The sequence below is a fragment of the Heliconius melpomene genome, chromosome 1 (genome assembly GCF_056956725.1).
Source record: "Heliconius melpomene rosina isolate 202511_hmr_F chromosome 1, ASM5695672v1, whole genome shotgun sequence".
Lineage (NCBI taxonomy): Eukaryota > Metazoa > Arthropoda > Insecta > Lepidoptera > Nymphalidae > Heliconius > Heliconius melpomene.
Window position 1 is genome coordinate 6,769,847 of NC_140389.1, and position 26,495 is coordinate 6,796,341.

Sequence of the window (26,495 nt, forward strand, 5' to 3'; positions counted from 1 at the left end):
AACCTAACTTATGAAAAATTTAATTAAATTTTGTATAACAAAATCATTAAGTCATACAGGTGCACATATGCGAAATGGAACGTACAAAGTTCATTCTATTTCAATGCAAAATTGTTTTAATATAATCGCAACTTGCAGATATGTACGTAAAGTATACGAAAACAAAGTCATTTTATTATTGTAAATTGTAAACAATTTTCTCAGCTGATTGTCGTGAAGCTAACGGTCGCTATCAAATCAACCCAGACGACTCAACTCAACATTATCGTACGATTTTAACGTCATTGCAGTGAAGACATCAATATGTTAGCGTTAAATATTGCGTAAAAAAGCGGAAATCGTAAATAAACTCTGTTGTTTGCGTTCGACAGACGCGTACAGTAACTATACTTTAATAAATATAATAAATATGGAGAACATTAAGTGTTGTTTATTAATATTGTTAGCCTTTAATTTAGTGGCTCGAAACTCCTTGGGATTGTCGCCGGTTATTTTTAGTGAGTACTAATTGCATTATTTTTATTGTTTGCCGTGAACTATGACCATTCTAGAATAAATTAATATGTATACTTTTTTATATCAACGGAGAAGACAATGTAAAACCTATAAATATATTATTTGTTATATAAAATATATCGCTCTTATGTACATGATAATTATATTGTTTGCTTAAAATATTAAAAATTGATGAAAGTGGTCAAATAAATAGTTAAAAATATTTCTCTCTAAACTGTATTTGCTTTTTCAATATTTACAGTATTTTTTTTATTAAATATTTATTTTAATACTATTCAGTACCAGGCGACGGTGGAAGTCAATTAGAAGCTAAAATTAATAAAACAAGTGTGGTACATTACATATGTGCTAAAACCTCTGGAGATTATTATAATATATGGCTTAATCTAGAATTGCTCGTGCCATTTGTGATTGACTGTTGGGTCGATAACCTAAAGCTAGATTATGATAATATTACGAGAACAACTAAAGATCCTCCCGGAGTTGAAATCCGAATACCAGGATGGGGGAATCCAGAGCCTGTGGAATGGCTAGATCCTTCTCATGATTCTGCCGGATCATATTTCAATACTATAGGCGATGCTTTAGTAAAAATAGGATATGTAAGGAATATATCATTGAGGGGAGCTCCATATGATTTTAGAAGAGCACCAAGTAAGTGAATTTTTTTCTAGCTTCACTATATATTTTGCATGCATGAGAGACTTCCCCTTGCACTCCTTAATTTTTGGGACAGTGCATATTGAGTGGTGGAACTCAACACTGAACTCAGAGTGAAGACAATGAAGATAGTTTATCCTTCCTAATTTTGAGAATTAAACCTACTACTGTTGCATTTAATTATTTATTTGTTTACATGATGTGGTGCATTGGGTATCTGAATGAAAACTCAATTTAATTTTGGGTTTGAATACCCATTAAGGAGAATGATTATGTTTACTTGTCATTTCCCCGCTTTGGTAGATAAAGTGCAGTTTTGAATAATATCAATGGAAATTGAGCAAAAAGTAAAGAATAAATTGCCTTGACATTAGGTTCTATATGCCTACCCTAATATGCAGGAAAAAGTGTGTACATATATTTTTATGATAATAAATCCTTTCTTCTAGATGAAAATGGGGAATTCTTTGTGAAATTAAAAACTTTAGTAGAAGAGACATATAATATGAACAATAAGTCAGCAGTAACACTGTTAGTACATAGTATGGGAGGTTCCATGGGGTTACATTTCCTTAGATTACAAAGTCAAGGGTGGAAGGACCAATATATTAGAAGAATGATATCCCTGTCCACACCTTGGGGTGGTGCGGTCAAAGCTCTTAAGGTTTTCGCTATTGGTAAGTCATCGTTTTAAGAAACTTTATAAAACCAATTCTTGAAATTTATGAATAATTAATTTGAAATTAAATGAATTATTTTTTAAATATAGAGTTTAGGTGGAAGGCAGGTTTAATGATTAATTATTTTAAATAGATTTTTGATAACATAATTAGATTTCTGTTAAAAATTACTTTTATACATTTTCTAATATATTTATAATCTTATATCTTATAATCTATCCTTATCGTGTTTTATATTATTTAATCGATTTTGTAATTCAAACCCAATACCACAGGCACATAGGCTTATCTATCCATATTTGCCTTGTTTGCAAAACGCGGAAGATGAGTAAGGATAAAAGATTAATGATAATATAATAACAATCAAAAAGTTGATTTGATTGTATCATGTTGTTTTGTTCTCTGTATTGTTATTCAATTAATTATTATTATATCATACATATACAATGTACCATTTTAAAAATATCTATTGCTAGTTTATTCATAAAATGAATAAAAATGAAAAGTAGAATCTGAATTAGGATAAATTATAAGCAAAAAATCATTTTTAGAAAAAGCTTTTATTTAAACGCTTTAAAAAGGAGAAAATAAAATTTGTCTTTTAAATTTTAACTATCAACTCATAATCATAAACTCAATTTATATGATCATAAAAGCTTGTCGCGCGATGTACTTGTGTAACTAAACTAGTGCTAATTTAATTATGTAAAATCTGCTAAATTTAAATTTATAAAGTTTCAATTTAATTAAATATTGATTAACGCGACAAGCTTTTATGATCATATAAATTGTGTACAATGAGGTTATGAGTTGATAGTTAAAATTTAAAAGACAAATTTTATTTTCTCATTTTAAAAGCGTTTAAATAAAACCTTTTCTAAAAATGATTTTTTGCTTATAATTTATTTTTTACTTTTTAGTTACCACTTGCTAGGTTTCTCACACTAGAGACATGTACCACGATTCCGCTTCTATGGTTAGGAATGCTGTTGGCGACACTAGACCCTTCCCGATTACAGTGGGGGTTCACCAGGGCTCGACTCTTAGTCCGTTCTTATTCAATGTAGTGCAGCCTCCATGGCTGATGATGTATGCCGACGACATAGCTCTCATTGACGAGAACCGACTGACGCTGGAGCGTAAAGTGAACCTCTGGAAAGGTACGCTTGAAAACGGCGGTCTTAAACTAAATGTGTCGAGGACCGAGTACATGGCTTGCGGGAGCCCGGACTCGAGCACGATCCTTATAGGTCCTCAGCTAGCCGTTAAGTCAGAAAAGTTCAGGTACCTTGGATCCGTTATGTACGAGTCTGGAGGCATCGATCACGATGTCCATAGCCGGATAAGTGCTGCCTGGGCCAAAAGGTCACTGGTGTGGTCTGTGACCGAAGAAAACCGCCAAGCTCAAGGGACTGATATACAAGAGCATCATACGACCGGTTCTTTTATACGGCAGCGAATGTTGGCCAGCACTATCTCGGCACACTCAGGAGCTTCACGTCACGGAAATGAAGATGCTGAGGTGGATGTGCGGCGTAACGCTGTCTGACCGCATACGCAACACATTCGTTCGAGGTAGTCTTGGGGTCCGTGACGTAGCGGATAAGCTCCAAGGACGCAAAAGACCGCGCAAAGTGGAGTAGGTTGAGTAGGAAGGCAGACCCTGGCAATTGCCGGGATTAATGCCAGGAGGAAGAAGGTTTCTCACACTAGATGTCATATTATTTTGCTAATTATTCTCGGCAAGCCCTTTCATTTGATACCCGTATTGCAGATGTGCATAAATAATAAGTATTCTGTCATCTTAGATGTTCCGCCATATTGGATTTAGTAAAACGTCACATTTTTCGTGTTACTCTCAACGAGCTCTTTCAATAGATATCCATATTGTAGAAGTAGACTAAAATTAACTATTCGGCTATCTTGGATGGTCCGCCATATTGGATTTAGAATGACGTTAGATTATTTTTCGAGTTGCTCTCAATGAGCCCTTTCATTTGATATCCATATTGCAGAATTGCAAAAATAATAACTATTCGGCTATCTTGGATGGTCCGCCATATTGGATTTAGAATGACGTTAGATTATTTTCCGAGTTGCTCTCAATGAGCCCTTTCATTTGATACCCATATTATAGAAGTGCATCAAATATAACTATTCCGCCATCTTGGATGGTCCGCCTTATTAGATTTAGAATGACGTCACATCATTTTTCAAGTTGCTCTTAAGAACCCCTTTCATTTGATACCCGTAATGTACAAGTGCATCAAAAGTAATTATTCTGTTACTTTAGAATGACGTTACACTATTTTTCCAGTTACTCTCAACAAGCCCTTTCATTTGATACCCATATTATAGAAGTTCATGAAATATAACTCCTCCGCCATCCTGGATGGTCCGCCATATTGTATTTAGAATGAAATCACAAACCTTATCGTACATTGTCATCCAAACCAAACGTGTATACAAAATTTCAGCTCAATCATACGAACATACCTTTCATTATATGAAAGCACAAAAAACTTGAATCGTGTCAATTCTATTGGATTTCAACTGATGTCACATTATTTTTATAATTGTTCTCGGCAAGATCTTTCATTTGATACCCATATTGCAGAAGTGCATAAATAATAACTATTCCGCCATATTGGATTTAGTATAACGTCACATTATTTTTAGAGTTACGGTCAACAACCCATTTCATTTAATATCTATATTATAGAAGTAGACCAAATAAATACTCGGCTATATATATATCCCCCTTATGGGATTTAGAATGACATCACATTATTTTTCGAGTTGCTCTCAACGAGTCCTTTCATTTGATACCCATATTGTAGAAGTACATTGAAAATAACAATTCCGCCATCTTGCATGGTCCGCCATATTACATTTAGAATGACGTCACATATTTTATCGTGGATTGTCATCCAAAGTAAACGTGTATACAAAATTTCAGCTCAATCGGTTGACGATATCTATTTCAAAATTGAGCTCTAAGATTTCACCCGAACCCACATACATACATTGCAAGTTAAATAAAAGCTTTTAATAAATGATGCCATTGGGCCAGTCGTGGCGCAGAGGCAAAAGCTTGTGACTATGATTTCAGAAGGAAAGTGAGGAATGTAGTGTGTTAACAGTAGGTTCCCAGGTACCCTGCTGAGTGCGGGAAGCAGCGTGAATCTAAGAAAAAATATGAGCTGTCTGTGATTTCCTATATGCCTCGTATAATATCCCGAGGTGTAATTTTTTGGAGTAGGTTGATAGATACATTTTGACGTACTCTTAATTCGACAACCATGTAAATAATTCTCGGTAAAAAAATATTTTATTTCGCGAGATCATACCAAAATATGTAAACAAAATTTCATCTACCTTAATCAACAGATTTAATAAAATACTGTTTTGATATGTATATAATACTAGCGGACGCGCGCAGCTTCGCTTGCCTATTTAAGGGTGAATTCTAATAACCCATGAAACATGTGCTCAATGAAATATTTTTAAGTCTAAATTTCAAATTTTATTAAAATCGGTGGCGATTTAAAGATTTTTCCATACAAACTTTCAACCCCTTATTTGCACCCTTAGGGGGTGAATTCTAGAAAACCATGAAACATGTGTTTAATTATATACGTTTAAGAGTCTGAATTTCAAATTTTATGAAATTTGGTGACGATTTATAAAAAAACCTATACAAACTTTCAACCCCTTATTTGCACCCTTAGGGGGAGAATTCTAGAAAACGATGAAACACGTGTTCAATTAAATACTTTTAAAAATCTAAATTTCAAATTTTATAAAAATCGGTGCCGATTTAATTTTTTTTCCATACAAACTTTGAACCCCTATTTCACCCCTTTAGGGTTAAAATTTTTCAAAATCCCTTCTTAGTGGATGTCCAGATTATGAAAGTAAACTTTTGTCCAAATTTAACGTTTCTACCATCAGCGGTTAAGGCTGTGCGTGCGTCTTACCTCAGTCAGTGAGGACAAGTCCTTTTATATATATAGATAACAAATCAGAATACAATTACAATTGAAAAAAAAAATCATAGGTACATATACTTTTCTTCTCTCTAAAGAACTTATGATGTCTTACAAATTTCTACTAATGTCTAATGTCTTCCCCTAAACATAAAATATCTTATCTGTGTATAAAACTTTAATTATCATTTATAATATTTATCTATTATAACATTTTTTATATGTTATAAAATATTATAATCTATTCAGGTTATTGAACTCTAAATCGTCTTTAAGAAATTACTACACGTGTTTATCTATTCATAAATGTATTTATTTTTAAAGATTGCCATCATTTATAATAGGAATAAAAAAAGTTACGGGGATATTTTATTGACTATTGTAATTAAAAATTGTATTCCACGCAGTGTCCTTAAATAGGACAAAAAATTGTGAAAAATAAAAAAATAACAAGAACAAAAAATATTACTTATAAACATTATTGTTTTATAAGAATTACCAACCACAATATTCTTTTATACTATATATCAATTGTTTTCTTTTGCGGTTCAAAATGGTACCATTGAATTATACATTATATTTGTAGTAAAATTAATCACGTGGTCATTTTCCTCGTAGGTACACGTAGGTTTACAAAAACACCGCTGTCATAGTGATACAGCAATTCTAATGCGAAAAGGAAAACCTTTGTTATATGTATGTTTAAAGGGATTTTATATTTCTGTTTTTAAAGAAGTACCTATATAACGGGAAAAAATATTTTTTAAGAATGAGTAACAACATAGTTTTTTAAGAGGCTTTAGTTATTTTTAGCCTCAATCATTTAATGAACTTCACGCGCAACAAAATTATAATTATATTTATAATAAAAATAAAAATATATATTCTTTCTTTTGTAGCGGAATTGGAATATGTAGTATTCGTTCTTTTCTTAATATTTCTTATATGCTTATACGGTTGAATTTTTTACAATAAGAGAATCTCAACACTAGTCACTTCGCCTTCCTGATATACGTGTATTTGCATGTAAAAGTGGTGCTGAGTAATAGCATCGCAGGGTCGTTATTGATAGCTCGTCCGCGTGATATATCTATATTCGTTTTGGAAATGCAGCTTAGATACCTTCACTGAACGTTGACTTCTACAGTTGTAGGTAACTAGTAAATGAACGATTCTTATTGTGTCATTTAAATACTGATAATTGTCGTGTTTGTCTTGTTTTTCTTTATTTTTTCCTGTGTTTAAGTTAAAATATCTTCTAAAATTCGTCTCTTCAATTTCTACTATGTCCTTGTCCATTGATTGTCCCTAATTGCCCCCTAAAGTGGGGCTACATCGCGCATTAAGCAGGCAGAGGTCACCTCGGAACCTAGTGTTAGCACACTTCGGAACGTTGAACGGCGGAACTTAGCGCCGCGTTTTGCCCTAGTATTTAGTAAGAAATAATTGAATATTTAATTTTCTCATGTGCTATATATATGTGTATTTGCATGTAAAAAAATAATGATCTAGTAAATAAACATCACTTTTTGACCACCAGGTGACGACCTAGGCTCTCTAATGCTGAGTCAAAGTACTATGAGAACGGAACAAATAACATGTCCTTCCCTGGCATGGTTACTTCCTTCTCCGAACTTCTGGAAGCCCTCGGAGGTTTTGGTACAAACCGACAAATTCAACTATACTATTAAAGATATGCAGAAGTTATTTACGTAAGGAATTTTTATTATTATTATGTGTTACATACATGTATGTGTTGTTTGATTATTATTGGTTGAATGCGTTAGTTGTTTTGATCTTGGCTTAGAGTGAAAAGCGAAGTATGAAAAATATGAAAATAAAGTAAAAAAGAATATCGTTTTTAATATAGATAGCCTTTTTACAATTTTCAGTGACATGGAAGTACCAAACGCGTGGGAGATGCGAAAAGACACTGAAAAGTATTCGCAAGATTTTAGCGCGCCAGGAGTCGAGCTACACTGCCTGTATGGATACAATATTTCTACGGTGGAGAAGTAAGTAAATAGTAAATATTGTTTTTAGTTTCACGCTTTATACGTAATAAATAAAGATAACTTAGTGTTAAGATACGCCATTCCCCATTTTTGCCGCAATTATGAACACCGACTACTAAGTGGCGGGATCCAGAAATTGACAGTCTCTCAGTGTCTTACCTGGAGCAAGAAAGTGAAAGTAATTTATTAATCCGATTGGGCTCGAATCTATGACCGTCGGCCATGATGGCCTTAAACAACCACCAACCATTTATTATACTATAATTTGAAACTTTACATAATTTGAATCCGCAGCCATATTTCTAGTCGCTACATATGATAAATAATAATAATAATATTTTTTCAGATTAGTATACAAACCGGGCACGTGGTTAGACGGTACTCCCACACTCGCCACGGGTGATGGCGACGGTACCGTTAACTTGCGATCTCTTAGCGCTTGTGAAAAATGGGCGAAACCCTACCACCCACACTTCCCTAATTCTCCAGACCTTCCTGTGTTCCCAGATCTCTCCATTTCCCCAGACCTTCCCGATACCCCCAAACACCCAGACAAATCCTACTACTACTATAAATATACCAACGAAAATGATATTAATAATAATTATAGTAAAAAATATAAATATACACTCAACGGGCGTCAAATAAAGACTTTGCCTTTAAAAAATGCGGAACATTTAAAAATTTTACACGATCAGAGAGTTATTGATTATATAACTACTGTATTGAAGAATGATTGAGGGAAATTATGTCTTATTTTTGAAAGAATACTCAAAATTTTGCGAAAGGTGTAAGATGAGGAATTTAATTAGTTTTTCTGTATACTTTTTATTAGCTTCACATCGTTTACCGCACATAGCAGCAAGCAGATGAAACCTAGTGTTAAGACACTCCATTCAAATTAAAACACTTCGGTTTCCCATTCTCCGCCGAATTCTGGATGTTGAGCGCAACGCCGCTCTTTGTTTCGTTATCAGAGATATTAATATTTTTAAATATTAATAAAATATTGCATTTCCTCCATTTTGTAAGATCCGAATTACGCCACTCAACACGCAATGGCTTCAGGAATTTAGCGAAAAGTAAGGAATGGATTCTCTCAATGGAAACGGAGTGGCTTGACACTAGATTCCCAGGTCCCCTCTGCCTACCCTGATATGTGCGGAATACAGTGTAGATAAAAAAATAGTAACAATCAAAAGATATCAAAAACAGAATAATAAAAACAATGTTTAAGCTAGTGATGTGAATAAAAAACTTATGTTAAATTAGTGTTGCGAGCAAGACATAATGAGTACTAGTTATGTAGTAAATGAGAAAATGTGATAATTTATAATCGGATCATACATACAGAAATGTTATATATTTTTTGCTTGACGTAACAATAACACTGTTAAAAACTGATAAAATAAATATGATAATTCTGCTCTCTATTAATTCTTTAAAATATTAATTAAAAGTGATTGTTTTTTTCTTCTAATATTTGAATTTGTTGTGATATAAACAACCTAAACGTACGGTGAAATAATTATTTAAATAAAAAGTAACCTAATATAAAAATGTTGAACTAGTGATGTAGTATTGAATGGATTAATATATGTTTTGTTTTTTATTTAGCAACCTACTAATTTAATAATATATGTGTTAAAATGTATTAAAAGTGGTTGTATCATTTACTGTATATTATTTTAATTTGCTATGAATAAATGAAAGTTTCACTGTATAATGTTCATAGATAATAATTTCCATAAAAAACGATTATTTTTAATATTTTCTTATAAATACATTAATGATATTATGATAATGAAGACGTTACTACTTAAATAAGTACAGAGTAATTACAAATTGTTAAAAATTTTAGACTGAGATATTAAAGTTATATTTTTATTCATTGTTAACAGAGTAATTTAATTTAGTAACAGAGGTTACATTATCGTGCTGTTTTAGTTATTGTTATTATATGTTTTTGTTTCAAGCAATTACCAATTAATGTCCTCTTCCTTTTTACGATCTGGGAAAACAATATGGGGCGTTGAGTTCCGCCAATCAATACGCAATGTCTCAAATATATGCGGAAAGCGGAGGACGTACTGTCGACAGCTATGTGGGAATAAATAAATAAAGCTTAATAAGTTTTAAAAAATAAAAAAAGAAATTCTCAGTATTTAGAAATTAATTACATTTTTGTACAGCATTATCTTAAATATATTTAAAATAATGATAATAGTGTTAATAATAGTAGTCTTACTGTTCTACAACCAATGCCAATATAAAAAGAAACTAACGCAAATTAAATTAGTTTAGCGAATTTAAATCATACATAGACATTTTGTTACTTGATTCAAACATGAGATATTCTTCCACTAAATTTTAACTAAAATCTTCCATTTAATATGCTCAAAATTTATATTTCATAACAATTATCAAATAAATTATTTGTGAAAATAATAAATAAATATATATCTCCATCATGCACACTATTATTATAGATATTAAAAATATATATATGTAATTATCTACGTATGAAAGAAGATATATTAAACAATTCAATAATCTTACATATATTTTATGTTATAAACACCTACCTTACGGCTGTGATAATTAATTTGAGTCTCAATTAAACATCTTTTAAAAGATATAATTCAATAATAGTAAAATAATAGCTTAAAATGTATGTTATGTTAAAAAATATTTTTTCGTATTAAATAAAAAGAAAATAAATAAAAAAAGTAATTTTATTGTCTCCTTGTTTATGATTCAGGTCTGTCTTCATTTATCCTGCAAAAAATATATTAAAAATAAATAAAAAATACTTATAAAATTAGAATATGTTACCATATTGTTTCATTTTTTCTTATTAAAAAGCACTATTATGATTTTAGTTGTAAGAAATGAAAAAAATAAAGAAATATAATTAATAAAACACAATCTCATAATAAACATATAATAGATAAATTGCCCGTAGAACATTGTTTCTATTTCATTGAAATCAAATAACACATTATGTATGTATAATATACCTAATTTATAGTACAAAAAAGGCTATTAAGGTTTTTATTTCAAAATTTATTTGAGTACTTAAACTTGTACATATTTAGATTTAGATTATAAGTAAAATATTATTATTTCAATTCTATTAAGGGTAATTTTATACTGTAGTATATTTTTGTTTACGCATTTAAAAGAAAATGTTTTTTTTTGTGTTAATTAAGTGTATTAAAAAAGTATTAAACAATTCAAACGTCAAACCTCTAAAGCATTGACTACATACAACAAGTTAAAGCGCATTCATTACATAATATTAAATAGTTTATATAACATAATTATTTTTCATTTCGTGTTTGTATCACAAAAAAAGAATATTTTTTTCTTCAATCTTCATATTTATCATTCTTCATAATCTTTATATTTTTCCCGTAGTGAGATTAAAACCCATAAAATGAAACAATAAAAAATGGTTTAAGTAAATCACAATGTAGTGTGAGTTTGAGATGTATTGCCTGGTTGTGGATTCGATCCCCAGTCAAGGAAATATTTATTTAAATTTATATTTTCATTTCTTCGCTATGTTGTCGAGGCAAACCGTTGAGTTGGCCACTTAACACGCAGTGCCTCCAGATTAGGCGAAAAGTGGGTAACGGAGTGTTTTAACAATAGGTTCCCTCTGCCTACCCAGCAGTGTACTAAAACAGCGAAAAGCTGATTTTTAAAATTTATAATATACTGTAAAATAAAAGGTTCATAAAAAGATAACCACGCTATATATTTATATAACATTATTACAGTGCAGTACACATTCATGCATATAAGATCCTTAGATAATCACAAATCGTTCGCTTCAACAAAACAAAATAAAAACATACAGAAATATATTATTAATATCATACTAAACTCGTTTGATGCATCAATGACTTAAATCCACAACGCGTTACCGGAAATACGTCATTGTTGCACCAAAGGAGCGATAACTTTCCCTTAATCATAATGACCATATTATACATGTGAAACTTAAAATCATAGGTGAAAAAGGAAATTTTACTTAATTATAGATTTAAAAAAAATCTGTTTGTGCCCTAGACCTTAAACAATGACATTTTGAATTTTTAATTTCCACATTTATGTGTGAGAATAAAAAAACTAATCAGAGTTATTAATAATAAATGCTAACAAACTTAAAGTATCATTATGTTTTGTTATTTCTTTTTAGCTTCACGCCGAATCCCATCCGTCGTCTGCCGTGCTGTGTTTGATCACCAGAGCGAGAAAATGAAAATAGTTCATTCCCCGTGTGGGTATCGAACCCATAACCGTCGGTATATCTAAGTAATTTAACTTGTTAGTGCATATTCATAAATCCATATAATATGTATAATATTTAAAATATACACATCAATATATTATTGCATTTTCGTTCAATCGACATCAAATAAAAACATTAATCTAGGTCATACACAAGTAAGTTATGTATTAAATAATTAAATAAAAAATAAGAATCTAACAATGAACTAAAAAGGAATGAACGAATGAACAATATTTACTAAATAATTTCAAATGAAATATCACAATTTTGTAAACACAGTATATACACAAAAATAAATAAAGAGTTTCCAATTTTATTTCAAATTAAAAACTTATACTGTATGTATATTTGTTGATGATTTAGAGATCATAGTACATGACAGCTTAAATAAAAAAATGTTTTAAATATTTTTTATACTTATACTTAAATTGAAACTTCATTTAAATATGATCATGTCAGGATTAGAACCTGCACCTTATGTATATCCAAACGTTCTTTTCACTATCCCATTCGTTCCCCACGCGCACCTCAGTTTTCGTAATTGTGTGACAGTCATTGTGTGGTTAATGGCGCAACTCAACACCGCGCGTTATCTATCAGAGCAGGGAAATTACTTGTATTCATAACCCCAAGATGGAATCGAATCCACTACTGTCGCATTTACAATCATAAACTGTCCACAACGCCCTTAAAGTATCTTTAAAAGAATGCCAATAAAAAAAACCAAAATGAAATGTAAAAAACGTATAAGAATTTCGACATAGCTAAGAGCGTGTGGTATAATAATTAACACTTTTATGGTACAAGAGGGGCGGGTTCGAGTCCATCAAAAAAGAAAATTCAATGAATTAATTGTGCTTATTTACACTTATTTGTAAATACTACGAATAACTAACTAACTATAGTAACAAGATTTAAATAATAATCGAAACCTTAGAATAAAAATGACGTAACTCAAAATATCTCCTAATTGTCGATGATGATGATGATGATGATGTTACTAAAAAAATTATCATAAATAGAGTAGTCCAAGAAAGGAAATTAGTAATTTCTCTAAATTGTTACATCACTTTTTTTCCTGTACATACAATTTCTGAAATTTTATCTATCCACTACCTAAAACATCCAACTCCATTTTTATTAAGATCATACTTAGAATATGTTATGCTACATATATTACACATACAAAATAAATAATTTATATTTATCACTTACAAATTAGTTAGCTTTAAATAGAAGAGATATAACATAATCAGCGTCTGAGAGTAATCGCGACGGTTATGGATTCGATTCTCATTCGGGCATAAATTATTTTCATTTCCTCGCTGTAGCAAGAAAAGACGCGGCGTTGAGCTCCGAATCAACCACGCAATGTCTTAAAAATTAAGCGAGGAAGGGTGTTTTAAAACTCCGTTTATCCTACAATATGGGGGATATAGTGTGAAGCTAATCTAATTCATCAGATATATACAAAAAGATTTCAAATAAATAACAAACTTAAGTTTTAATTTATATAGTCAAATTGTTCAGTAAGCATTGTCCACGTTTTGTAGCTTCCCACATTTTCTCTATTAGTAGGGAGAATCGACATTGCGTGCTGAGTAGCGGAACCTAACGCCGCAATTTATCTCTTTTTATTTCCCCTGAGTTAAAGTACTATGCCATATCTTTTATATAAACAAGACAATCCTGCATTTTTTACTATATAAGCTTTACTATTACTGAAAGCAGCCCGCTGAATAGCTTTACATAACTAACACCTTAATAAAACTATTTAAAATCGCCATAATAGTGCATTTTCTATTATATATATTTAGAATGATGTTCAAATTCTATATACAATCCTAATTAATAGTCCAGGAGAAAGATGTCACAGTAACAATAAGTATATAATATTTTCGACACCATCTCTTAGACTATAATAGCTATCTAACTTTGCCTATATTATTTTTGTTAAGTATATGTATTATAACAATATAATAGCATTTTCATTATAATTTACTGACATCAGTTAGTTTTTTGTCTTCGCTCTAGTACTATGTGATACTGCCCAATTAAGATGTAGATAAAAAAGATTAAAAGATAAGAAGTGGAGTAAATAGAAAAAAAGGGAAACATTGATAAACATAATTGTCGATGTAGATCTGTCTATAGGTCTTAAAATATTACATTCATATTTGTCTTTAGGAAACAGAAATTTTGTCTTATTTTTTGTTTTTATAATTGGTTTTTAATGAATGATTTAATTTTGTGATTAAATTATTACAGTCATATTGTTATAAATCGTCTTAGTATTATTTTTTATTGTTTTAGAAAAAATGAAGAGGTCACCAAGTGAACAAGTTACCACCAATCTCCGTAAAATAAGTTACAATAAAAAATATATAAAATAAGAAAAGAAAGCATATAAAACTTACATAACTTAAGCCACTACAGAAGCTAATTGCTATATTAAAGATAGATTCTAGAACTTTCCACTATTAGAAAGTGCGAGTAATAACAGGGCAGTAACCATACAGTCAATAGAACCTAAACAAAACTAACTGATAACCCCACCGCTACCTGAACATATCCGGCCTGTAGTACACGTACACGGCGATCAACGCCGCGGTAATCGCGAACGCCGCGCGGCGAGTGGGGCGACGGTTAACCACGCCCCATAGCCAAGACACGCCACGTGGTCTATTTTGTGGACGTCGGGACAGAGCTCGTCGCCGCATTCTGTCTTCATCTAGTTTACGTTGTTCTTCCCTGGAGTAGAAAATAAATAATATATAATAAATAATGAAATTTATTTGTGCAACTTAAAAAATATCTATATGTGGTTTTCTGGTGGTTCAATTAGCTTAGATATTTGTTTATCCAGAAACGATTTCTTGAGCAATATCAAAGACAATGTTGTATTGTAAGAATGATGTAGGAACTAAAATGTCGCAGGCAAATACAAGTATCCAATATAAATACATACATAATAGGAAGGAATATTTTTAAAAATATGTATGCAACAAGTAAATATAAACTCACTCTCGTTTCTCTAATGCGGCCACTTCAGCCTCGAGGTCGCTCGGGTCGTTTTCTTCGTACAGTTTCTTCGCTGTCACCAAAATGTCTTCAAATGGCAAGTCATCAGGTAACTAAAAAAATAAAAATATAATAATTTAAAAATTAAAATTTTTGGAATATCCTTACCATCATAATTTTTTGATGTTATTTTTTACTTTCATGCTGTATCCTGAACATAGCCGGGTTCGGAAAAAAAGGAAACAAAAAATATATAAAAACATACACTACAAAATGATAAATAAGAATTTATTGGTTACAGTATTTTAAGAGTTGTTTATGTTTTCATTATTTTGTTTCTACAAAAAACGTATAAATAAGCTGTTTTAATAAAATAATTCATCTAAATTCGTCCAGTACTTATTACATAAAAGAAAGAAACAAACATCCATCACAAACTTTCACATTTATAATATTAGTAAAGCAGAATAGTAGGATATAGAAGTTAAGAAAACATAAAAATAGTTAATTAAACAGAGTACAGACCAAAAGTCTGTATTAAAAAAACCAAAAAAACTTCCAGAATATTGAATCAACAATCAACTCACCCTAGACAACAAACAATGCATCATAGCCATATCACAGTCACAGTTGACCACATCAGCCGCCCTCTCCAGCACGATGGCCGCCGTCACGTACACGGGGAACAGAGGCGGCGAGCAGAGGAAATAGTCGTAGAGCCTCACTACGTCCGAATAGCGGTTCAGACTGTGACCAAACCAGGTGAGGTACCAGGGTAAGGCAAACATTGTGCCTACACCTGATCTGTGGGAGAATGAATTGGTTATTTTGGTCAATATTTTGTTTTAAGTGAATGCAACTGTTGTGGGTTTGATTTATATTTTGGGGTATAATATACTTTTTTTTTTTTTTTTTTTTTAATCTAATTAAAGGGCTTTGTCGCTTATGCGAATATGTCGCCCTGGTAAGTTTAACTTAAATAAAATGTAATTTAATACAATATATCTTAATTAATCTTATTTAATATCTTAAGTTAAGCGGGATATTGCTAACTCATAAAGTATATTGGCTTCATCTGAAAGAGGTGAAGCCAAAACAGCATTACAAAAACCTATTTCTTGAAATCTGCAGCTTATTTTTGTCCTAAGTGCTTCGTTCTGGACACATTCCATCAATATATGGTAGACATCATCAACTGAATTAGTATTGCAAAAGTCGCAACTAGCTGTCGTTGACTTGCCCATTAAATACAAAAACTTATTGCCTGGAATGTGTCCAGAACGAAGTCTAAGCGCTGCGATTGTCTTTTTCCTACATAAAGTTTCATTGTTTATCCATGGTGATGATAACGGGTGTGGTTGGATCGTTTTATACCAGACACCTTTTTCCAAGGATCTTTTATCGAAATATTCTGCCCAGTACGTATGACAAATTTGTTTTATTTTTGGAATAAGATTAGTGTAAAAAGGAGAACTGATAATAGGTATCCACTGCAAAACTACATTCCTTCCCAAAGATCGCAATCTCAAGACATTGTCCAATATAGTATAGGCTATCGGAGTTCCTCGAAATGTCGAGGTACACCGAGCCAAATGTTGGAGCGAACTTTTAGAGTCTGTCAATATCACTGTATTAATATGATCAGTCGATTCTATGTATGACAGAGCTTCTGCTATAGCGATTAGCTCAGCATCCATTATACACATATTGGGGTCTATCTGGAATTTAACAGCTATCTTTTGTTCATAGTCATAAAATGACGCCCCCAATCCCTCCTTATCCTTAGAACCATCGGTATATATCTTTTTATAATGACTGTATTGGGATGTGATAAAATTAGAAAAATTTTTTTTTAACAGTACGCAATCAAATCGTCTTTTAGGTCCTGTCATGAAATCAACGTCATATTTAACAAAAGATTGAATATCTATATTACTCACCCAAGTATTCAATGAAAACATACCTAAATTTTTTGATGTATTAATTTTGAAATCTTTTAAACAATTATGAACCAAAATTAATGCGGGCGTCTTTTTATTGTGCCAATATCTAGAAGTATTGAATAATGAAGCAAGTTTTGAAATTATATTTAGGCCTCCACTATTGGTCTGACGAGATTTAGTTTTTAGCCAAAATTTTCCAGCTAAGTAACGACGACGAAGGAATAGTGGTTGTAAACACAATTCACTTTCCATCACATGAATGGGCGTCGTTTTAATAAAACTACCAATAATTCTCATGACTTGGTTTTGTATCTTGTCTAATTTCCCTAGATGAATATTTGCACTACTATCATAAAAAAAACTTGCGTAATCAATACGGCTTCTAATTAAGGAAATGTATAATAATCTTAAGTGTTTAGGGTGGACACCCCAACTAGAGCCAGCCAACATTTTAAAAATATTAATAAATTTAAGAACTTTTTTAGATATTTCATTAATGTGCCTTCCCCACCTAAGCGAACGATCCAACCACACACCGAGATATCGGACTGTATCAACTACCTCTAACCGTTTGCCCATAATCGATAAATGCGCTGAGTATTTTTTATGACCTTTGCTGAAAATACAAATTTTACTTTTATTAGGAGAAATATCAAGATTAAGGCTGTTCAAATTGTCACTCAAAATATTTAAAGAATGTTGTAACTCTGTAGCTGCTATATTGATAGTTGAGGTCTTATAAATAACAAAGTCATCTGCATATTGTGAGATAGATATAGAAGCAGGCATTGACTTACAAACATTAATTGTAGCTACATTAAATAATAATGGAGATAACGGATCACCTTGAGCTAATCCTTGCCTACAAGTTCTGGTAATAACGTAGTCAGGACCTTCAATTGTTAAGTATCTTTCTTGAAGAAATTTCCATAGATACTTACAATACACTGATCCTATGCCAAGTTTATCTAAGGTTATCATTAGAAAAACCAATTTGAATATTAGAAATTAATGAATTTAAGTTATCTAGACAAGAGCGTGTTTTTCTAAAACCTGTTGTCTCCTCTTCGAAAAAATTCCCTTTTTCCAGGAACCATTCAATTCTCTTATTAATTATGGAATGAAAAATTTTGCACATACAAGACATCAGGGATATAGGTCTTATTGCAGCAGCAGTTGATAAATCGCGACCTGGTTTAGGAATCGTTATAACGCGAATCTGACGCCATTGTTTTGGGACAAAATTAAGAGAGAAAAAAAGATTGTATATTTGCAATAGAATATTTTTCGCCAAATCTGGAAGATTATGAATCATTGAGTACGAAATATCGTCACACCCTGGGGCAGTATCTTTAGTTTTAATACATTTATTTAACTCTTGTCTAGTTATTTCAGCTTCCAATAGAACATTATTAGATAAAAAAGTTGGTAACGGTGGACATGTAGAATCGGGAGCTAGATTATATAGTACACTTTCAGCTAATGACTTTAAAATATAGGGCTTAGAAGAACGGTATCCTTTTAACCATCGCATACCTTGCAGTACACTATTTGCGGACATATCTTCATCAAAGGAGGAACAATACGTACGGAATGCTTTATTCCTAGCTCTTCTAGTTATTATTTGAGCTTCCCGAATTTTTTCTTGCAACGAGTTTAAATTATCAGGTGTGGGATTCTTTCTAAAACATACCAAAGCTAATCATCTTCTCGCTATACTTTTTGATAATAAGGAAGACCAATACTTTTTTGGAAGAAATTTACCACTAGGATTTTGATTAAATTTTATATATGGAAAATTTAAATCTGCAGCTTTGTTTAAAATATCTAAGAACCTATTATAAGCTTCCTCTGGATTAGAACATACTTCAAAATCTTTGACTGCTTCTTCAATGAACCTACGATAACCCACCCAATCAGCTTTTTTAAAATTTCTCTTTTTTGATAGTTGGGGGGTAAAACTATTTGACGTCGTAATTTTTATCATCATATGATCACTACCTAGAGAATCATTAGAAACATTCCAATTAAAAAGTAAACCCACATCCAAAGAGGCCATAGATATATCAGGAGCAGATTCTTGTAAAATATTATTAACTAATTTAAATCGAGTTGCTTTGCCATTGTTCAAAATAATGAAATTATTATCTATCATAGAATCAAAAACTTGATTCCCTCTTTGATTTGTTTTGTTTGACCAATTCGAATGATGAGCATTAAAATCTCCTAATATTAAGGCTTTGGAATGAGCTACTGAAAATAACGAGTCCCAATCACTTTTCACAGTTTGAATATTTGGTGGACAATAAACTGAGATTAAATCCTGAATCATATTACAATTATAAATTTTAACATGTACTATTTCAATACCAGAATTAGATATTCTAGTTGGACAAATTTGGGCTTTAATGGATTTATGGGTTAGAATTGCAACACCTCCATATGAATCCGACCTATCGTGACGAAAAACATTATAATTATTTATATGAAGTGAACAGTCCGAAGTAAGCCAAGTCTCGCTAAGTGCAACAATATGTATTTTCTCTAAGAACAACATTTGTTCAAAATCTAATTTTTTTGGTAATATACTCCGAGAATTCCATTGCAAAATATTAACTGTAACACTATCCATTGTTAAACATTTTTCCTAAAAAAGAAAAGTCTTCTGGTATATTACTAACTATCCAAGACACCATCCACTCGATACCCACTTGAACTATAGATATAATCTTACTTTTAATATTGCCTTTTTTAATTAAAATAATGTATTTAAATTTGTCAATTAACCATTTGAGTGAGTAATCTCTTGAATGTTTACTATTATCCTTACAACTATTGTTAAAAACTTCTTCACTGCAATTGTCTTCGCTAATATCTATATTAATATTCATGTTCGTGCTAAATTCTTCAAAATCAGTCATGACTTCCTTTTCTTTGGGGCGCTCTGTAGAAATCCTCTTGTCACTCTGTAAGGTAGTGGCAGCCTGGGTCACTCTTGATTGTAATGTAGCCTGTGCATATGTATTCTTTGCAGGAATAATAGGTGAAGCATATGTAGCATCAAACGGGGCTTGTCTTGTAATGTTCGACATAACATTGTCTTGCGACGTTGAACGAAATGGAGTAGGAGGAACATACATATCCAAGGCTTTTCTATAAGAAACATTAAATTCACTCATTATATCACGTAATTTTTTTTCCCTTATATACACTGGACAAGTTCTATCTAAAGACATATGGTTCATATTACAATTAACACATCGAAATATGTTAGCCTGACAATTTTCATGTTTACCTCCACACTTTGGGCACATAGGCAATTTAAATGGGCACATTTTATTAGAATGTCCATATCTCCAACACTTCGAACACTGAGTAACTTGGAAAACAAACGGATCTACCACAATTCTCATGTTGTAAAGGAATACATATGATGGCAAAGATGATCCTTCAAATCCTACTCTCAACGTCTCACTCTCCGTCCAACCACTGCCTTCGTTGTCTCTTCTTTTTAGTCTCCTTACATTCACGATATTAATGTGACTTGTTATATTCTTAAGTAATTCTTCTTCAGATATGTCTAGTTCTATATTTTTAATAATGCCATACGACAAACCAACCTCAAAAGGACGATGAAACTTCCATCCTAATTCTTTAAAATATTCACAGGAAACCAAATACTCCGCACTTCCAGTATTATTAATTTCGACATTAATTTTATATGGATTTATATACTTAACCCTGGTTACATTCATAATATTTTGTTCTTTAAATAACTTCGCAAGTGCAAATTGCTTAGGAAATATGCTTTTACTCGTAATACATAATTCAGTTATGCCGCTAACTTCTCTTAATCTCTCTTTTCTTCTCTTCACTACATTCCATTCATCTTCCTTTCCCCGCACTCTCTTTGTTGGACGCATACCTTTCGTCGATAATTCTTCTTCTTCAACCATTGTTGTTAAGTCTACTGAATGTGTCATATCATCTTCTAAATTATTACAATTTATATTTATTGATTCTTCATTGCAATTTTCAACTGTATTCATTCTACGTTAAAGATCAAAACGATATAATACAAAAGGTCGGCCAAGCGGCCGACCGGCGACGACGTAAGTAAAAACCGGTTCCGATTACACTTAGTGGTGTGCAATTATTACTGCATAAAACACGTCTAAGCAACACCGCATGCGCTTCGACACTGTATAATATACTTAATATTTTCCTTTTCTTGCTATGGTAACGAAGCTGTGCCAGTCAACACTCTCTCTTTCTCTAGAAATCGGCGGAAAGTGTTTTTTTAATGTAAAAGTGAAATAATAATATGAAAAAATTATGCTCTGTAAAATAATACAAATATACATTGTAGAAATAATCTTATAATAAGTTACTCTGACATATCCTACCTAACTACTTGGATGGTTGATCCACTTTGTCTCACAATAATGAAACAGACTAGACAAACGAAACGAGAACAAAACAAACAAGAATTGAACCTACACTTAACAATAAATAAAACTAAAATAAAAAAAACTTACTTATCCAAACACTCAGCCAATCTCTCATCGCCTCGTCTCAACACAGGCAGCATATAATTAAGCAAATGCTGTGTGGGTTGCATAGTGGTTTGCATGAAGGGCGCCAGCGGAGCCCCAGGCCCGTAGGACAGGCGGCAGAGGAGTGGGAACGAGGCTTTGTCCCCGCACACTAGGAGAAGGGTTATTGCTACATCATGGTAGCCCTGCAAGTTTTAAAATTACTGGCATGAAATAATTAGTATTTTTTAATATGAAAATATAACTGATAAAAAAGAAATTATGAATTGAGCAGGCTTATTTTTACATTATCATAGCCATAGAAAAATATATCAAATACCTCTTATGTAGTAAAAATATACTTTAAAGAAAACAAAACTTTACATCTATGGGAAGTTAGCCTGTGAGAGAGTGAGATAGATGCATCATTGAGTGACTTAATTTGTATTACACTTAATTTAATATATAATTTGAAGAAGTAAAGTACTTTTTGAATTTGCTTATGTTTCTATAATAAACAAAAATTATAATTATATTTCATTCGTAATTCTCTATTTATATGATGATTTAAGTCATTTAATAAATATTTAACTTTTACCATATATTATATATGTCTACTTTTTTATTTTGTTTATTCCATAAAACTAGACTAATAAGAAACACAAAATATATTTCTATGAGTTTCCTAAGAAATACATAAGAATCTTTGTATACTTCTAACATATTTCTTTAGTTGATTGGATTAAAGAATGTTATACAAGCTTAAGTGAACCTTTGCTTTTTACAAGGATAAGTAAACATTGTAACAAGAATATATTTGTTTTATTGTTATAAAAATATATCATTATGTTAAAAAAATCTACGAAAACCCTAAAAAATGCAATTTTCACTCAAGTATTTATTAGTAGATAGAATAATGAAGTATCAAAATAGTAAAATACATAAAAAAACCAAATTGAACCAAATTCAATATAAAGTTGAAAATAAGGAAGTTAAATAAAAAACTGGTATAAAGTCGACATCCCAATTATGGAACAATGGTTAGTTATTTTAAATGTTAACACAACATACATACTTAGTTCTTAAGCACTTGTATGTATAGAAGACCACTGTTTATGAGTCATTATAGCCACTATAATTTTTTATCTTTTCATCATTTATTGGGTTAAGTTATTGCATTTGGTTTTTTTAACAGAAAAATTATTATCTTTCAAATTGCAAAAAATAACTTATGCCTTTTATTTAAAATAAATTTGGATTACATTCCAAATTTTTTTATAAAATAACAAAGGTATATTATAGATTTTTTTTCTAATAAATTAATTAGATTTAATAAGGTATATAATAAATAATTATAACATATATAATAGATAAATTATTATATTATAAATATAATTTTATATGATGCCAGACATATTATTAATTATATATGGTTCACATTACAAGAGATAACAAACAAGTGGTTGTAAACAAAACCACAAATGTGTGTAACTAAATATATGTAATAAGTAAACATATACATTAATAATCAATGGATTTCAATTCCAAGTAAGAGTATATTTTTATCATAATACATCCTGCAAATACCAATATACTCACTTGGTAATATTTCAAATATGGATATTTAATGATGACTCTGAGTATGAGGACAGTAAGCTGGTCCTGCAGCGCCACTCTCTGTTCATATGGAATGCCGGGAGGAAACCTCTTCAATGATCTATTGACATCTAGTACCACCTGAAGTTTTATTATTATAATATGTTACTTTAGCTTTAAGTTGCAGTGAGGGATACAACTTGATCTAACAGGGGAGAAAAGAAAAAATAAGTGGTGAAAAACTATGTTTCCCAATTGCCTTTAAATTATTGAGGCGTTATGTGTTTAATCAACTCACTGTCACATTTTAACTTTTTATGAAGAAATGAAAAACATCAAACAATTCATTCCACCCAGTGAGGATTGAATGAAGGCCTGACAGAATACCATGTTAATTTCTGCCCCACAGCACACAATGTCTCTAAAACTGGGAGTAAATACCAAAACAACTGTTATTTTTTATTTAGCAATAATATTTGGAAAAAGATAATTAAGATCATTCAATAACCTGATTATACTCAGGGTGAGTAGAAAGTTCATCTAGTGATGGTGGTTCTGTCATTTCCTCTTTTGTCACTCCCACTAACAACGGCCATATTTTTCTTCTGTATTCATCTAGAAAAAAATAATAATTTGAGAATGTTTAATTTCAATGTGTGAATAATATGATGACTAAAATACATAAATGAAAATCATGCAAGTAATGAGATTACTTAATTTACATACACAAAAAAAAGAAAGTTCAATGACGTGACATGTGTGATTAAAATGCATTTCAAAAAATGTGAAGTTCAGACTTACCAGAAATTAAGCCACTTTTACTTTTTGCAAAAAATTGCCATTGCTCTAGATTGACTACATCAGGGTTCATGAAACATTTTTCTAGTTCCTTTCGTTTCTCGGTGACATCAGGGTCCTCGAACTCAAAGTCTAAATAAACAAAAATGGAAGTGACAGGAAGTTTAATTTTGTAGTAATAAAGGGAAGCAATATAGCTTTCGATTTATTCATTATCGTTGCATTTTACGACTTAAAAAGAACACAATAGGAAGTCATTAAATTCAAAATAGTTGTTTACAATACCTTCATCGAATTTCAATTCTGAAGGCGTAGAGATGTCGTCTATGTTTTTCGTGTGATTTAAGCTTATGGAGTCATTGTTTAACGTTGGCAAGCAGTCCCCATTGATGGCACATTTATCACTACCATCAGCATCAGGGCTAATAGATTCCATCGTAAGAAAAAGGAAATTAACCAAGCGAAAACATTACACCATCCTCCTCTCGAGAATGACAATATGATGACATTTTGTATTTCCCAAATGTCAAGTTCTGAAATTTTTACAGTAAATATAAATTAAAGAAAAAGTGATTAAATAAAATAAAATAAAAATGTCAATATTTCAAAAGAAAATATGTTTTTTGTGAATATTAGCTATAACATACAACACACATAAAAATATAATAATTGTGTAATGATAATGGACGTAACTTATCGTTCCTTTTAACGCAACATCAAAAAGATACCACAAAAAGAATGAAACTACTGGCAAATATTATAAATATACACAAAATGATTGATAATGTCATAAAGCCAACTTGATATAAAAAATTAAAACTTAGTATAAAAATATTTTGGTTTTGGTAAATTGTTGACTTAAAAATTATATTGATGGATCTAAATACCGAATCACAACAAACGCAAATAAGAAAAATCGAAGATATTATAGATATACAAAAAGCCAATGGGAATATCCGACAAGTCGCTTTTAACATACCTTCAGACAACGACAGCAGTTTATCAGCTGGTTTTGCTAAAAGCTTAGAAACTGGCTTATCCCGAGTAGACGTAGAACATAATAAGAAAAAAAGTAAAAAGTTACGATGTAAGAAACGAAAACATGACATGCCCGATGTAATATCATGGCCGAGCGACTCCGACGTTACTGTATTAAGAATGAAGTTATGCTCTGAAAAAGATACAAAAGACAAAAAGGGTGATATTGTTCTGGGAGACGGTCTCCATCATCGTAACAGCTTTTCTATGGTTAATTTGGCAACACTAGTTTTCAAATCGCAGCCCCCTTCAAAGCAAAGTTTAAATGAAGAATTCCTCTTACCGTTAACGTCATGGGAGCATCGTGTTAATCCAAAATCTGAAGAACAGAAGTTTAGGACACCTGATTTTCTAGATACGAATGAATTTAAAATTTACGATCATTTTAATCGTAAGGATGATTTTTCAAATCTTAATAATTGTAACCCAGAGTCTAGTATAAAGTCTAAAGTGGCAAGATTCTTACGTCTATATTTCTGCCCGTGTTGCTCGTGTCTCTATAATATAGAAAATTATAAAAAAAGCAGTCAATATATTTCGCCAAATACAATTAAAATCAGAAATAAATAATACTCGATGCACTTTACTTCTTAAATTTGTGTCGTGAATTCTCTGAAAATAAAAAATAGCAATTTTGTAACAGTAGTTTAATTTTTTTTTGTCTGCTATAAAACTTGTAACATTTTTGTAATTCAATCAACAGCCATTAAATAGGTATTAAAACCATTTCGAGAATGTTGTCCCAAGTATCATCTTCGTGTAGTTTACCAAAATTATACTAATTTTCTTGGAGTTGTAATATATATAGGCTAAAGTGATAATATTAACCCTGTTGTCCAATAGAAACGTAGTACAATTGAACAGAATGTATCACGACGTTACTTGACTGTATTTTCTTCTGCTATAAAATTGTAACAGTTAGTTACCTATTATTTCATTTTTAGCTTACTAAAAATACTCCTTTACAATTTTCGAGACGGCTGGAGTGGTGGAACTTAACTCTGTTCTTTTTACCAGAGCGAGAAAATTATTAAATATTAATAATTTATTCCCTTGAATGGTCGAAATTATGACCGTCGTGCTTACAACTAGACGTTGTGCCGCTGCACTATGACAGCCTCAGTGTTTATTTCGCATTTTGGAAACCTCAATGTGAAATATCATAAAAATCATATTTTATGATATTTGTAAAGAAAATTTATGAAGATCAAGTATTAAATTGAAAAGGTATAGGTATATTAAGTATCGCAATAAAATGTTTACTATAATAATGATGTGACGCAGCGGCACAGGTATGACTGTAAACGCAACGGTTCTGAGTTCGATTCCTGTTCGGAGAAATTATTAATTTAATTTCTTCTATTTGATAATTGAAAATAAAACGCGGAGTTAAGATCTGCCGCT

The 26,495-nt window shown here is 31.2% G+C and overlaps 3 protein-coding genes across 3 annotated transcripts; 2 read left to right on the plus strand and 1 right to left on the minus strand.

Moving 5' to 3' along the window:
• Positions 1-93: 93 nt before the first annotated feature.
• On the plus strand, positions 94-10,589 carry LOC146541122 (lysosomal phospholipase A and acyltransferase-like). Its single transcript, XM_085195641.1, has 6 exons — positions 94-497; positions 796-1,170; positions 1,626-1,853; positions 7,386-7,557; positions 7,738-7,860; positions 8,207-10,589. Exons 1-6 carry the CDS (start codon positions 410-412, stop codon positions 8,598-8,600), a joined length of 1,380 nt encoding a protein of 459 aa, XP_085051767.1. The 5' UTR covers positions 94-409; the 3' UTR covers positions 8,601-10,589.
• Positions 10,580-24,559, minus strand: LOC146541123 (TBC1 domain family member 20). The gene is made up of 9 exons (XM_085196778.1): positions 24,339-24,559; positions 24,057-24,185; positions 23,764-23,870; positions 23,259-23,396; positions 21,663-21,865; positions 15,769-15,985; positions 15,185-15,294; positions 14,723-14,911; positions 10,580-10,638 (listed from the first exon to the last, which is right to left on the minus strand). Exons 1-9 carry the CDS (start codon positions 24,487-24,489, stop codon positions 10,611-10,613), a joined length of 1,272 nt encoding a protein of 423 aa, XP_085052904.1. The 5' UTR covers positions 24,490-24,559; the 3' UTR covers positions 10,580-10,610.
• A 367-nt stretch (positions 24,560-24,926) lies between these two features.
• LOC146541124 (uncharacterized) lies at positions 24,927-25,678 on the plus strand. The gene has a single exon (XM_085196096.1). The coding sequence runs from the start codon at positions 24,927-24,929 to the stop codon at positions 25,659-25,661; it is 735 nt and encodes a 244-aa protein (XP_085052222.1). The 3' UTR covers positions 25,662-25,678.
• The last annotated feature ends 817 nt before the right edge of the window (positions 25,679-26,495 follow it).